This window comes from Amia ocellicauda, chromosome 13 (genome assembly GCF_036373705.1).
Source record: "Amia ocellicauda isolate fAmiCal2 chromosome 13, fAmiCal2.hap1, whole genome shotgun sequence".
In the NCBI taxonomy this organism is placed as follows: Eukaryota; Metazoa; Chordata; class Actinopteri; order Amiiformes; family Amiidae; genus Amia; species Amia ocellicauda.
The window spans coordinates 3,061,442-3,077,456 of NC_089862.1; the positions used below are offsets into that span (position 1 = coordinate 3,061,442).

Sequence of the window (16,015 nt, forward strand, 5' to 3'; positions counted from 1 at the left end):
TATTTTTACTTTTCTCAGTGGGCAAACTGGCTTTATATGTTTTTCCTGAGAACAGTAATAACACACAAACGATTTTCCTTTATGCTGCTAATTAGTTTCTGTACTACTTTTTTTTTCCTGTTTAAACAAAGGCTTTTCTAGATCACAACTTTTCCCAGCCCCATTCATCTTTTAACAAATTTTGCCATGAAGGTATCGTGCTCTTTAACCCATGCTTGGACCTCAGGATTCAGCACCTTCAGCATCATCTAGCTTACGGAACTTTTCATCTGAAACTGAAATATTCTCTGACCTCGGTGTGCTTCCTTGGGCCTTCTGCTGTCAGATTATTGGATCTCTGCCTATAAGGTAAACTGATATTGCAAACCTTGTAGCGATTTGGGACTATTATGTGAGATGGAGGGATTGCAGAATTTGGGGAATTATTGAGGTTTACGGGATCCCAGGTTAGCCCTGTGCAGGAACAGTGGGGACACTGTGACTGGGGGAAGCAAATCACAGGGGCAAGGATTTACATAGGAGAGCCCCGGTTCACGCAGGGTAGAAGTAGTTTTGAGTGGGACTAAGCTCAGTGTTGTGCCTGTGGAAGCGGTCTGGAACTCTGGCTCACCCTCTCTTTATTCTTTTTGTAACCAGTGAATCCCGATAGCTAGCGCAAACACAACAAATACAAAGTGGGAGAGGCTGCAACCCAGCATCCCCTGCCCCCCTGGGGACCCACAGTTGTAAATGAAATAATGTTTCCATCAAAATGTTTCTACAGAAAATCTTTTTAGAAAATCTGCGACTCACATAAGCTGGAAAACCTATAACAAACACTCTTCACTTTAATGCAATTACTAAATGAAAATAAATACTAAAATACAGAAAGAAGTATGACATTTTTGCAACAAAAACAATTTGTATTTTTGAGTGTTTCTCTTTCCAGAAAAATCCTTACGGGAAGGAAACCTCTAAGACTTTTCATGTAAATCATGTGCAGCTGACAGATTAAAAAAAGGAAGTGGGGGTGAGGTGATGTACTGCAATGCAACCTCTCCCTCAATCTATAAAGACAGTTCTACTCATAGTGAGAGATAGTTGCAGTTGGGGGATGGGAGGTGATGTATAGAGCATAGGCCCAAGTGTTTGAGGGTGTGTGTAAGGGTACTGATACTTAGTTTAGTATAAATTACCATATTGGCCAGAAATATAAAACTGCCTTGAATTGAAGATCTTACTTTCATCATAAGAAAAATAAAAAATAAATTACCTTATCATTTCAAACAAATAAGACTACTTCAGCAATCAACGGGGAAAAATAAACTTTTCTTTACAAATTATTAGGGGTTGTCAGGCATGCATTTACTGATCCAGTAAAGTTCTGATAGTTGTTTGTACTCCAAAACTCAAGGCCAATTCTGGATGATATGAATAATGTCCATGATCTATCTTTTTTTTAAGTTTTTGCTTTCATATATACTTCTTCTCACCTTTCTTATTTGTTTCCTTTTTATGTTAATTGATAAAGTCAATTCCCTGATTGGTTTATAAAAAGTTCTGTACAATCATGAATCCCCAGTTCTTGTAATGTTATGCTGCAAGCTCTGGGGGTAATTGTTTTATTGTTAAAATAAATTTCTAATTTTGCTGACCATCATATCTAGCCTTTTTTAAGTTTAATGTTGTGATTACAGACCAGTTTTATTACAGAATAATAAAATAAAACAAATACTTTGTCAAGTTTTGTGATGATAAGCAATAAGTTTATATTTAACAGTCCAAACCATGAGAGATAGATCAAGTCTTAATTATCCACCAGTGAAAGTAATGTACAGAAGAATAGCACTAAATGTGTGGCACAATGTGATCGAAGAAAAAGGGTGTTACAACATTGAACATCAAAGATAAGGCAAAACTTTGCAATAAGTGAAGGAAACTGAGGGACATAGATACAGGGGCAGAGGGAAGCAAGTAACAGAGGTAGGGAGTGAGAACCAATGGGAGAAGAGAGTGATGGAAGAAGTGAACATGGTGACTAGGAATGTTAATTGGGTGATTGAGGGATGTCAGAAGCTGAGTTCAGTATTCTGGGGATGATGACCTCTGGAGGCAAGCTGGGGAATAGGAGAGGGTCTCATCTCAGGGTCTCAGGGTCTCGTCCTCATCAGTGATCCAGACCCTGATGAGGACGACGAGCCAGAGATGAGCTTCCCTGTCATGATTTCTGACAGTCTGTGCAGAAATTCTTCAGTTGTGCAAACCCACAGTTTCATCAGCTGTCCGCGTGGCTGGTCTCAGACGATCCTGCAGGTGACTGCAGAATGCAGATAACTAGTCTTGGATGTTTCAGTGATGAAAGTGCCTGTTTTGCTTTGCTCCTTTCCTCTCTTCCAATAGTCCAGTTATTCAGTTTCAGCAATGTAAACAATCTAGAAGTCGCAAAAGTACTGTAGAGCTCAAGTTCAGTCTGGAAATGAAGGGAAACTTTGTTGTTGTAACTTGTAATTTTCTTTAACATGATTGTATGTATTTCTTGCGACTTCTGTTGGGGTTTGGTCACTGTCAGTGTCAACACATATGCCTGCAGACAAAACAAACAGAATTATAATAAAGCAATCACATATTTCCCTTCGCTTTGCCTTGCTGTATCAGACACACGGCAATGAATAAACAGCGATTTTACTTTCTATTTTTTTTTTTCTGTGGTTTGTCCTATGAAATATGTAAATGTTCTGTTTAGAAACATGGAATTCAAACATGTATTTTTCAATAAACACCTAAAAGGTTTAAAAACCTACACATATGAAGTACTGAAATATAGCTAGCACTGAATTCACCTCTTTTTGATGTGATGGTATAAAGTATTAAATGTTCACATTTTGAAATAAAAGGTAAAGTTAAATGTTTGCATAAATTATAAACTTTAAAAATGTGCTGAATTATAAATATTTACTTAGATAGCACAGGCTTCGTAAAACAATGTATACAAACATATTGTACCTGGAACTCATTGTTTTTTCTTTAACCGCTGTCAAAAGTTTTATTTTTCTCTGTGAAAAACAAACCTGATGAATAATCTCTTGGAGAATGTTCAAACACTACCATTGCCCCAGTCCTGATACAGTTAAATACTTTAAATAACATTTGTCTCATACAAAGTAAATCCTAGTAAGATGTATTACCTGTTATCCAAAAAGCTATACCAGTAGTAAACTGAAATAGAAAGGTAAATAAAATGCAGAGTCCACATCCCAAAACATTCCACGTACTGCATTCAGACCCTGAAAAAGATGCCCACATTACATTACTCTTCTATTCTATACCATTCTGTATATGTAAATGATATATTTGTGCTATTTATATTTAAATTATACAGCATTTTTTATAACATTAATTCAATATCTAATGTGATGAGATAAAAAGTCTATGTCCTGAAGCATTCAAACAGCTACATCAAACTAAAAGTCAAAAAGTAATATTCCAAACATAATTACAAATATTTAAGAAATATTTATATAAGAGATTCACAATTGTACTTACTGTAAGTGGTAAGATGGTATATTGCTACACCTAAAGGAAAGAAGCAGGCCGCAAACTCCCAGGGAAAATGACCTACAAATGGAAAATATAGCTTCACTGTCACACTTTCACAATACACCAGAAGACATTGTGCAAAATAAGTGTTAGATACTTACAAACTTACAAGTTTTTTTTTGTAGTATACTTACAAGTATACTTGTACATCTACTGGAAACACATTGGAAAAGATAAAGCAGAATCAACTTCACAATGAATATTCCCAAAACAATTAGGGAAATAACCACAAGACTCTGAAAGCTGCCTGCAGGAGAACAAAAAGGTTTTAGTTTTTGGATACAATTAAACATTCAGTTTCTTATACAAAAAATAGATCTTCATTCACTAAAATAATTTCACACACACACTTAAACTTCTCTGAATATTTGATTAGATCTAATATAATGAATTTCATTAAAAAGTAATTACATTCAATAACCATCTTCCCATTACTGATCTTGAAGTATGCAAATGTTTACCTTCAGCCATGGTCCAAAAAACACATCCAATAAAGCTGGACAACAGATAAAGGATAGCATTTACAGCTCCAACTCTATGGAGACAACAACCTGGAACTGAAAAAAAAACACCAACAACAGAATGGGACACAAACTAGAAATGGGAAATTACTATAACTTTGGACAAAAACATGTTTAACCCTCCATCCTCATTTCAAACCATTTTGTTTTGCCTTATCTGAGATCACAGTCAAATTGTCTGACTGAATATCAAATGTCTCCTGAGCAGTATTTCTATAAAAAAAATAACTACCTAAAAACAAACTAATTTTTGTTACTGAGATTATGTACTGTTTGTTTTCCTTATCCTATACTGGTATTAACTATTCATATATAAGACAAATTCCAGCCCTCATACTGAAATACCTAAAAAGCTCCTGGATTCATTATCTTTGAATCATTACTGGTATAATATATATATGTTTCTCTGTTTCTGACAGTATACATGAAAACACAACAAACATCTTTGCACAGAGCTCCTCTATTACCAGGGAGAGTAAACAAATATCTCATCTGCATCTCCCCTCTGAATCATTGATTATTTTCCTTTCACTTCTGCTATTTTTGCAGCTGATGACCAAAACAGTTGGTTGATTACAGCTTAAGACCCTTACTACTGTCCCTTACTGAGTAGTGCCAATCTGGGTCTGTGAAAGTGACTATATATTTTTTCAATGCATTGATGTTACATGTAAATTGACTGGAATTTATGACGTGCTCCAACACTCTGGAGACAACAATAACGTGGAACTGAAAAAACCCCAACAACTACAGAATGGGACACAAACAAGACATGGGAAATTACTATAACTCTAGACAAAAACATGTTTAACCCTCCAGCCTCCCTTTTGTTTTGCTTTATTTGAGATCACAGTCAAATTGTCTGACTGAATACTCAAATGTCTCCTGAGCAGTATTTCTATAAAAACAATAACTACTTAAAAACAAAACAAACATTGGTACTGAAATTATGTATGGTTTGTTTTCCTTATCCTATACTGGTATTAACTATTCATATATATGAAAAATATATATATTAAATCAAAACTTTGACCCACCCGCTAACAGAAAACTACAAACCTGTACATCATAGCGGTTACATGTATGATTAGAAGAAAGTGGCATCTTACTAAAAATGAAGCCGCAACTGAGTACAGTTTTGTAGTTTTCTATTAGCGGGTCGGTCAAAGTTTTGATTTAATCCAGCCCTTAGTAATTCATTTTAGTAATACCTAAAAAGCACCTGGATTCTTTATCTTTGTATCATTACTGGCATAATATATACATCTTTGCACAGAGCTCCTCAATTACCAGGGAGAATAAACAAATATCTCATCTGCATCTCCACTCTGAATCATTGATTATTTTCCTTTCACTTCTGCTATATTTGCAGCTGATGTTCAAAACAGTTGGTTGATTACAGTTTAAGACCTTACTGCTGTCCCTTATTGAGTAGTGCTCATCTGGGTCTGTGAAAGTGACTAGTTTTTCAATGCATTGACGTTACATGTAAATTGACTGGAATTTATGACGTATATAGTATCTGATGGCAAGTGTTTGTCACTTAAGATTGCCAATTCAAAATAAATGAAGGCTAACAATTTCACTTCTCTTTCACCGTATGGGTGTAACGGTTGATCTCTCTAGCCTATATAAAATATGAAATGTGTGTTTTCATGGGGGTGGGGGGAGTTTTTCTTGGATTTAGTACAGTGGCTCTCAAAAGTATTCACCCCCCTTTGACTTTTCCAAATTTCCACATTTCATTTACCATTTCATTTAAAATGGTGTTTTACCATTTTACGGTTTCAGACATCTTTTATTTTATTTTTTTAAGTAAAAATATTGCACAACACACAAAACTAGTGAAAGTATATTGTAAACTATAAAATACAGTCATTTAAGACATGTATATTTCAAACGTTATATTTGTGGAATACAAGCAACCTGCTTGCCTGTTTATGTCAGACATATTACTTTGGGGGTGGAGGGCAGAGAGCTGACTGTATTGCAATGAGGAGGAAGCCAATTTGTTTCAATGCCTTTTTCCTTGAACCACTGAACTACTCTCAGATCGGGGATATGGTGCTTCATTGTGTTTATATGGACCTTCATCATAAAGATCAATCAGTAGTTTAATTATGCAATGCATACTAGTGCTTTCAACAGAGTCCATGAGCTCTGATATAATCCATTACTGCCAGAGGGTGGCATGTCCTTTTACTATTGGTAAAACTATATAGAATCCTCCATTTTATCAGACTTCACTGGAAATGTTAAGGTTATTTTAAAGATCATTTCAAATAAATTAAACAACAGAATTCTTACCTTTATTAAGTGACTTTTGTACGCACTGGAGTAAATTAACTGTTCGTAGAAATACCATGGGCCACAAAGCCAGAGTCACAAATGTGCAGTAGATTGATGCTTCTTCCAGGTAATCTAAAAAGAAAAGGCATCACAGTGCAAGGCCTCGGGATATGTTGCACATCAGTCAGTAACTTCAACAACTTAAACTAAATTACTCTCTATTCACAATGTGAAACATATAGAATAACCATAAACTACTGTTAATCCTTGAATAAGAAAGGAATATTCGTTAAAGGAAAACTTACCAGTGAACTGTAGAGCAAAATCACTTTGTTTACTGCTGACTGCATTTTCTACAATGCACCAATACACTCCACAATACTCTTTTCTCATTGTATGAAAATAAATGTTGTTCCCCATAGATAAATTTCTTCCATCTTTCCTCCAGTTAAAATGTTCTGCTTCTTCGGGTACATTGCAGGTCAGGGTGATGGTGTTGTTCTCGTCTTTTCTCTGAATCTGTGGCTTTGAAAGAATGTCTGCAGGACAGGCATAAAACAAGACATCTTAATCACAGCACTGCCAACTTAATTCCCATCTGTTCAACCACTACTGAAAAGTCAAAAGTGAGAGTATATAACTATTACAATAAAACATTACAAAGAAATGTGAGTTTGAGTGTTTAAGTATGTAGATTGAGTTACATAAAAGTTAATGACCTCACCAATAGATTCAAAATTTAAAAGAAAGATGCAAATTCCATAATAATAACAATTCTAATGGACTGGAAATAAATTAATTTACCCTCATTTAAAGATGTTGTACAGAGGGATGAAACATAATCAGTTTGTTATTTTAAAGAAAAAAGCAGATTGCATTAAATCTCCAAAAACTGATGACTTTATAAAGCTAAAATATAGAAGCTGATGGATCTTGAAAACACTCATCTGACACAAGCATATTTTTACTTGAATATTGATCTTAGGGTTAGGGGCGAGTTTTAGCCTATCAGAAAGCAATTTAGAAGATTAGTTCAATGGAATATAAATATGAACTTGAAGTGAGATTAAGAACAGCATAACATCAAATCCATTGCTGCATCTTGAAACAAACATTATTAAACAAAACCTACTTTTGTATTGAGAGTTACGGAACTCATTCAATACATTTTTTGTTGGCATATCGCTTCAAAACTGCACACCAGATTTACTAATGTATGTATTACACTTAAAGGGGTCATGAACTGCCTTTTTTAAATGTTGTTCTGTTCTCTGAGGTCCACTTATAATGTTATCAAGATTTTTACATCAAAAAACATCATAATGTAGAAGTAATAGGCTATTTTCTGTCCTGTTTTGACCCCCCTCATCGGAACACACCGTTTGAATAGGCCTGGCGGATTGTAGACTCGGAAGTAAACGACCACTGGTATGATTGGCTAACAGTTTTGCATATTTAAAAATTTTCAACTCCCCATCAGTACACGTGTGGAATTGTTTTGAAAATTTCCGATGATGAGAAATGGCAGCTGGTGAAATTTAGCCAAACATGTTTGATCCAGAGTCTGATCCCAAATCACAAGACAACAAAAACAAATGTATGTATGTAAACAAAGTATAAATGAATGTAGTATCGTTTGTCAAGCTGTCGTTCTTATATTCATCGTCCATCATTTTCATTAAAGTAAAAAACTTGTCAATTGTTGTCTTCGGAGCCATCTTTATCATTTGGTTTCTGCATAGACCTGCGTTTGCCTCTCTCGTTATTTACCTACTATATGCGTTATTCAGTGGGCGGGGCTAAGCAGGCATTGATCTTCTTCTGTGGAGGCGGGGTTTAGCCGCACTATTACGTAATAAAGTGGCCCATTCCAAATCCTGTAGTTTTTGCAGATTGGCTTCAATATAAGCTGTATTTAGACTAACGAGAACGTTTTGAGTTCTGAAACTTACAGGGTGTATTTATTGTACAATGACCTCTTGTATGTCAAAAGATCAAGGGAATTTTGATTTCTCAGTTCATGACCCCTTTAAGAATATTTTGAAAGGTGCCATAAACATACAATTGGAAAATCATTAAGCTTTTAAAGTGTCTATTTGAAGAACATGCATAGAAAATGCAATGGAGCTAAAATCAAGACTAAATAATTGTTTAAAGTAGAGCACAAAGTAATGTCTGCAGTTAAACATGTATTGAGCAGTGCTTCATTAGAAAACAAAACAAAAATCTGTTTGGACACTAAAAAAAAACTATTTCCTGAAAAGAGAACTTTGAGGTTATCTTGTCAGACGCAAGCATGCAGAAGCTTTTGAATGATGCATGTGTACAATTGGTTGGGGCAGCACAGGGGGCGGGGGGGGCAGCCCACAAAGAGGTGTGCAGAGGTCTGGAAGTTTGCTATTAACTGCGGGAGCTGGCTGTGTGAGTCTTAATAAACCAGGCATTCAAGAGCAAACTATGCCATACTCTCATCATTACCAGGAGAACCCCAGAACATTACAATATTAAGATGGAAAAACATGCTGAATCATAATCATCATGGTGTCTCATTCAGCTGTTTTTGGTAGTCTCTTCAAAACACCCCACACTTTAACCTTTACTGCACAGCATGTACAACTAGAGAGAATGTTTTTTCTGGGTAGTTTGAGAGTCATGTCATGTGGACTCCTTACATAGCCTATCAGAAACAACTGGATGAGATCACTTTAGACACCTGACAACTTAATCCTGAAACAAACGATCCTAATCTGCATATGAATAAAGAAATAAAGTGGCTAGTGATCTCCTGTTTTCACAAAATACTGCTAAGCAGACGTTTAATAACAGGGATATAAAGCGATTCCATGTGGCTTACCAATCACTTTCAGATTGAATGTTCTGAGATTCTGCTTGCTTTCTTTGATCAGTGTTATGGTGTAAAAGCCAGCATCTGCTTTGTCCAGGTTTTTCAGTAGGAAGGAAGCATTGTGTGTAAAAAACTCAACACGTTCCATGTAAGGATGAATGATTTCAGCATCCTTGGACCCAATGTGAAAGCTCAGAATTTCAGTCTGAATCAATACATCTCTGTGAAACTGCCATGTGAGGAAGCCATGTGGTGCAAGTCTTACACCTGGGATGAGAACAATACCGCCTCTGGGTGCATGAAGAATCAGTGGTTCCTCACTGTTAACTACAAACAAAATGAATCATCATTAACAGTGTAATTGTAGTGCTACTTAGTAAATCATCATTATGTACTTTGGAAAAAGGACTGTCTCAATTATTTTGGCAATAGAATAAAGTTACTGCTTGGTCGAAACAAATGGTCTCCAAAGATGTACAGAAGTAGGCAGGTAAACATTTTTAGGGAGATATATACAAACCAAAGAGTAATGGATAAAATGATATCCTCTTAAGTAAGGCCTTAAATGTATCACATAGAACACCGATTAGCATAAATAAGTTAACCAGCTATATGAACGGGTATGAGCCTAGGTAAAAACCTATGCTGTAAATCCAATCAAAGTATTAAAAATAAATAAATAAATAAAATTATAACGCAAAGGGGTGCTTGCTATAAGTAATACAGTTAAAGACAAAAAAGGAAAACCATCATCAGATGTCGATTTAAAAGTACACGTAATAATAAGATAGTAAGGCACAGATTTCTTAACATACTATCACTTGCGTATGGGTAAAGCACCGCGGTAAATAGCTTGACGTTTGATATTCGACTCGCGCTACCAGACATGAATAAAACGCTGTCTCCCCAACCACAACAGTTAGCGTTTTCAAATCAACTTTCACATGAAGAAGACCAATTGTGAATTCATATCATAAAAATCATGTAATCATAAAAAATTCTATAACATATAGCATTTGAGCACATAACCATGCGTAAAATGGCTGTATCTCCCCAACCATAATAAGTAGCGTTTTCAAACCAACTTTCAAGTTAAAAGACAGCTGTTGATGTATTAACATTGTTCTACACTTTGTTTTGTTTAGAAACAGCTTTTGTGACCCGCCCCCATCCGTATCTATGTTTGTGAGAGATGTTTTGCTTTTCACAATAGATCACTGGGTATACATTAAACAGACTGTGATGTGATTCCCAATGTGTCTCTCTTATGATTTGTGTTTGTATTATTTGTTTTAATTGTATATCCATACTATTCACAGGTACAAAACATTCTGAAACAATTCACAACTTGTCTTCTTCAAATAAAGTTATTTTTAACTGTGGGAGCACCTGATGCCTGCCAGCATCAGTGATACACTGTTGCTACTGGTGGTTAAGGTTATCAAGCAATTTCAGTCATGTGAAAGTATTCTTAGTTTTCACAGGTAAAACATAGACTGTGAAACAGTTCACAATTGGTCTTCGTTGGTCTGAACACGCTACATATTATGGTTGGGGAAATACAGCCATTGTACGCCTGGCTATGTGCACATACGCGATATGTTATACATTTTCACAAATTACTCACGAAACAAAGGCTGTGAAAGAATTCAAGGTGATTTGAAAACGCTAGCTGTTGTGGTTGGGGAGATACAGCTCTTTTTATCGATGTCTGGTAGCGCGAGTCGAAAATCAAACTAGTATCAAACTAGTGGAAAACCCTATATCTACTAACTACAACACAAGATGGACATAGAGAAGTATCGCGTATATATTTTAGTAACGTGTATAATATCACATAGGCTACATAATAACATTTTAAAACTAAATCCATATGCTAAAATAATTAGCTGAAATAATATTGTAAAAGTATCACCCTACTTACCCCATGTTAAAAGTGACAGAAAAACTCCGACAAAGTACGACATCATGGTGCATTGGACTGGAAACGCTATGCAAAACTAATATTTAAAAAAACACAGGTAGAATCGACTGCGCTGTTAATCATATATCCCGACACTGTTCTGCTTTTCATGCAAGCTTTGTGCTGTCCGAAAAGGAAACTATTTTCTGCGCCGTCACATGGCACGGGCACAGTTGTATTGGAAGCATTGCTCATACCGCATTTATCAAACATCATAATTCTGTGGAAAATGTTGGGTGGATTGTGATGCGACGAACTTTCAGAGAACAGGTTGCGTTATAGCCTTCTGAAAGTAGAGGTGTCACACACCCCTCGAATAAAATCTTACTCTGTAGCAAACTGTAACGAGATGTGCATTTTCGCTTGTATGTGTGTGTGTGTGTGTGAGAGAGAGAGAGAGAGAGAGAGAGAGAGAGAGAGAGAGAGAATGTATACTTTTCTTGTATGTTTTTGTTGTGTACCGTGAGAGAAAACATTACACTTCAATGCCACCTGGTGGGGGAAAAATACAGCTATGAGGTTAGGCCAATACAAATTAATACAATAATAATAATAATAATAATAATAATAATAATAATAATAATAATAATAACATCGTAGTAATATTAATAACTACGTACATACATACACGCACATACAGTGAGGGAAAAAAGTATTTGATCCCCTGCTGATTTTGTACGTTTGCCCACTGACAAAGAAATGATCAGTCTATAATTTTAATGGTAGGTGTATTTTAATAGTGAGAGACAGAATAACAACAAAAAAATCCAGAAAAACGCATTTCAAAAAAGTTATAAATTGATTTGCATGTTAATGAGGGAAATAAGTATTTGATCCCCTATCAATCAGCAAGATTTCTGGCTCCCAGGTGTCTTTTATACAGGTAACGAGCTGAGATTAGGAGCACTCTCTTAAAGGGAGAGCTTCTAATCTCAGCTCGTTACCTGTATAAAAGACACCTGTCCACAGAAGCAATCAATCAATCAGATTCCAAACTCTCCACCATGGCCAAGACCAAAGAGCTGTCCAAGGATGTCAGGGACAAGATTGTAGACCTACACAAGGCTGGAATGGGCTACAAGACCATCGCCAAGCAGCTTGGTGAGAAGGTGACAACAGTTGGTGCAATTATTCGCAAATGGAAGAAACACAAAATAACTGTCAGTCTCCCTCGGTCTGGGGCTCCATGCAAGATCTCACCTCGTGGAGTTTCAATGATCACGAGAACAGTGAGGAATCAGCCCAGAACTACACAGGAGGATCTTGTTAATGATCTCAGGGCAGCTGGGACCATAGTCACCAAGAAAACAATTGGTAACACACTACACCGTGAAGGACTGAAATCCTGCAGCGCCCGCAAGGTCCCCCTGCTCAAGAAAGCACATGTACAGGCCCGTATGAAGTTTGCCAATGAACATCTGAATGATTCAGAGGAGAACTGGGTGAAAGTGTTGTGGTCAGATGAGACCAAAATCGAGCTCTTTGGCATCAACTCAACTCGCCGTGTTTGGAGGAGGAGGAATGACCCCAAGAACACCATCCCCACCGTCAAACATGGAGGTGGAAACATTATGCTTTGGGGATGTTTTTCTGCTAAGGGGACAGGACAACTGTACCGCATCAAAGGGACGATGGATGGGGCCATGTACCGTCAAATATTGGGTGAGAACCTCCTTCCCTCAGCCAGGGCATTGAAAATGGTTGTGGATGGGTATTCCAGCATGACATTGACCCAAAACAAACAGCCAAGGCAACAAAGGAGTGGCTCAAGAAGAAGCACATTAAGGTCCTGGAGTGGCCTAGCCAGTCTCCAGACCTTAATCCCATAGAAAATCTGTGGAGGGAGCTGAAGGTTCGAGTTGCCAAACGTCAGCCTCGAAACCTTAATGACTTGGAGAGGATCTGCAAAAAGGAGTGGGACAAAATCCCTCCTGGGATGTGTGCAAACCTGGTGGCCGACTACAAGAAACATCTGACCTCTGTGATTGCCAACAAGGGTTTTGCCACCAAGTACTAAGTCGAAGGGGTCAAATACTTATTTCCCTCATTAACATGCAAATCAATGTATAAATTTTTTGAAATGCATTTTTCTGGATTTTTTTGTTGTTATTCTGTCTCTCACTGTTAAAATACACCTACCATTAAAATTATAGACTGATCATTTCTTTGTCAGTGGGCAAATGTACAAAATCAGCAGGGGATCAAATACTTTTTTCCCCCACTGTAGTGGGTGGTCATGATTAAATTAAAACATATTTCAATGTTTCAAAAGGCTACACATGTAAAGTAAATCTATAGGCCTATGTTACAAAATGTTACAAATTGTTTAAGTAAGGTAGGATTAAATACTCTCCAACATCAATTCCTTATTTGTTTCATTGAAATGTACAAGGAGGTATGAATGCCCAAGACCTCCTAGAGAATTACCCATTGAAGTAAGTACAGTAGAAACAAGAAAACATCTTTCCAAAAAACATTTCCCCCCAAATAGCCTAAAATACCCGCTGTATAGTCGTAGTGCTGTAGATCTAGTAGTAGCATGAATGCTTTATCTGTATCGCTGTAACAAAAAAGGTCAAAATACCTTTACTTTTGTTTCTGGACAACTGTCTCAATTAAGTGGTGGAAAAATCTAATGTAAAATATAAACTGCCCCCAAAAGTCCCGGTGTTTTGGGTACATGTTCTGTTCATTGAGCACGTTCTTTATTGATGATGTGACTGCTGACAAAAGCAGCAGGATGAATTCTGAGGTGTTTAGGGCTATATTATCTGCTCAGATACAGCCTAATGCTTCAAAACTCATGACCCGAAGCATACTGCGAAAGCAACACAATACTTTTTTAAGGCGAAGAAGTGAAATGTTCTGCAATGGCCAAGTCAATCACCTGACCTGAATCCAATTGAGCATGCATTTCACTTGCTGAAGGCAAAACACCTCAAGAACAAGCAGGAACTAAAGACAGCTGCAGTGCAGGCCTGGCAGAGCATCACCAGGGAAGAAACCCAGCATCTGGTGATGTCTATGGGTTCCAGACTTCAGGCAGTCATTGACTACAAAGGATTTGCAACCAAGTATTGAAACTCACAATTTACACCGTTCACCCAATTTGGATGTTTCCTTTAAAATTAATTGTGGTGGCGTACAGAGCCAAAATGATGACAATTGTGTCAATGTCCAAATATGTATGAACCTAACTGTATAACTTAAGGCAGGTGATTGTGGTCTTTTATGCGTATTTAGTATGTTATTTTCATTGAGTTTGGACCTTCGGAACTGACACTTGCTTAGTATTAATGTATGTTAAATAGGTTCTTCCCCAGAACCTGTTAATACACAATTATTTGCAAATATAAAACTTGTAACTCTTTCAATTCCTCTTTCAATTGGAAAATTCATGTTTTAAAATAATTATAGTTTTGTGTAATTTACCAAAATAATACTAACACAGGCAACATGTCAGGCAGCAAAACCTTAACAGAAGTGCATGCCACAAGCCACAGTACAGGAAGGAACACATAAAATCCAATGATGTGCGCGATTACTTTATAAAATATATGGTGTATCACACACAACCACAGTGTGGTTAGTAAAGGAAGCATTGGCAACATTTTCTTAAAACATAAACTGGAGTCAGGAATTGGTCAAATAATAAAACGGGAATTGCTGCAATATCGGAAAGTAGAGATGCATAATAATTTCTCAAGGCTATCCTTGACCCTATACATTGGATGAAGTGGTTATTGAATGTGGATGGAAGGTGAATGGATGGATTATTTAACCCATTATACAGAAAACCTCTGAGGTGCTTTTTTCTTTGTTCTGTTCTGCTATGTATCATATAGTAACTTATTTTTTTTATGAAACACTGTGCATAGCTTAAAATGACACACACAATAATTTGAGTCTGTTAAGTGTGGCTGGGCCTACTTTTACAGTGTTGATATGGGTTTGTGTGTCATTTTTATTTGAATAGAGCTGAAGCTTAGTTTAAAGGAGGGGTGCATAACTCTACCCCTGAAAGACCACAATGACCTTAGGTTCTTATTCCAGCTGCACTCTTAACATCCCAAATCAGCTAATTACAGGCTTAATCTGACACATTTTACATTTCCCAGTTATTAAAATTATGATGATGATGATTAGGAGAGATGAACATTTCTGCTTCATTGTGGTCCTCCTTTATCCCTTGCACAATTTGATAAAAAAAAAAAAAAATTGTTTTGGCATTGCGTGTATTTGCTTTTAAACTCAAGACTCAATTCTGGCCCCAGAGAAACACTGGCCATTTGTTTATTACTCCCTGTTGAAGGTTTATTTAAAAAGTATCAGTTCAGATCATAATAATCCCATTGTCATATATGTATATATATATATATATATATATATATATATATATATATATATATATATATATATATATATATACACTCACACACATATAGACAGTTATGAATAGCAGCATTGGTCTGCAGGGTTGAAGGACACTCCAAGCTTAGAATCTGAATGAGGGAAGTGAGTTTAATGAGATTCTTAATAGGGATGATGCACCCAATCAATGTAGCCAATCAACCTAATTAGCATGTCTTTGGGATGTGGGAGAACACCAGAGCCCCCATAGAAAATCTAAGACACATGGAGAACATGCAAACTCCCCAGACAACCAAGGCCGGAATTTAAGGCAGCAGTGCTAACCACTGCACCACCATACTACCCATAGTTCAAACATCCCCTATTGAAATGAAAAACATTTCAGCCTCATGGCAAATAGAGAAAGAGCAGCTGTCGTTTCCATGCTCAGAACTGCAGACATTTCCTTTC

At 36.6% G+C, this 16,015-nt stretch overlaps 1 protein-coding gene across 2 annotated transcripts; it reads right to left on the bottom strand.

The window, feature by feature from the left end:
• Positions 1-864: 864 nt before the first annotated feature.
• On the bottom strand, positions 865-11,572 carry LOC136766309 (CD48 antigen). Of its 2 annotated transcripts, none has more exons than XM_066719702.1 (9): positions 11,156-11,572; positions 9,241-9,558; positions 6,692-6,925; positions 6,405-6,518; positions 4,038-4,133; positions 3,711-3,823; positions 3,523-3,594; positions 3,165-3,263; positions 865-2,563 (listed from the first exon to the last, which is right to left on the bottom strand). In XM_066719702.1, the coding sequence occupies exons 1-7, from the start codon at positions 11,199-11,201 to the stop codon at positions 3,553-3,555; spliced, it is 963 nt and encodes a 320-aa protein (XP_066575799.1). In that variant the 5' UTR covers positions 11,202-11,572; the 3' UTR covers positions 865-2,563; positions 3,165-3,263; positions 3,523-3,552. The 2 variants fall into 2 exon arrangements, with proteins under 2 accessions (XP_066575799.1, XP_066575798.1); XM_066719701.1 differs by having other exon boundaries at positions 3,686-3,823.
• Between the last annotated feature and the right edge of the window lie 4,443 nt (positions 11,573-16,015).

Coding starts and splice junctions, on each gene's coding strand:
- LOC136766309 (XM_066719701.1), bottom strand. CDS start 11,201: ATGATGTCGTACTTTGTCGGAGTTTTTCTGTCACTTTTAACATGGG. Junction 6,519..6,691: donor TTTTGCTCTACAGTTCACTG/GTAAGTTTTCCT, acceptor TTTTCTTTTTAG/ATTACCTGGAAGAAGCATCA. Junction 2,564..3,164: donor TATAGCTTTTTGGATAACAG/GTAATACATCTT, acceptor TTTTGTCTGCAG/GCATATGTGTTGACACTGAC.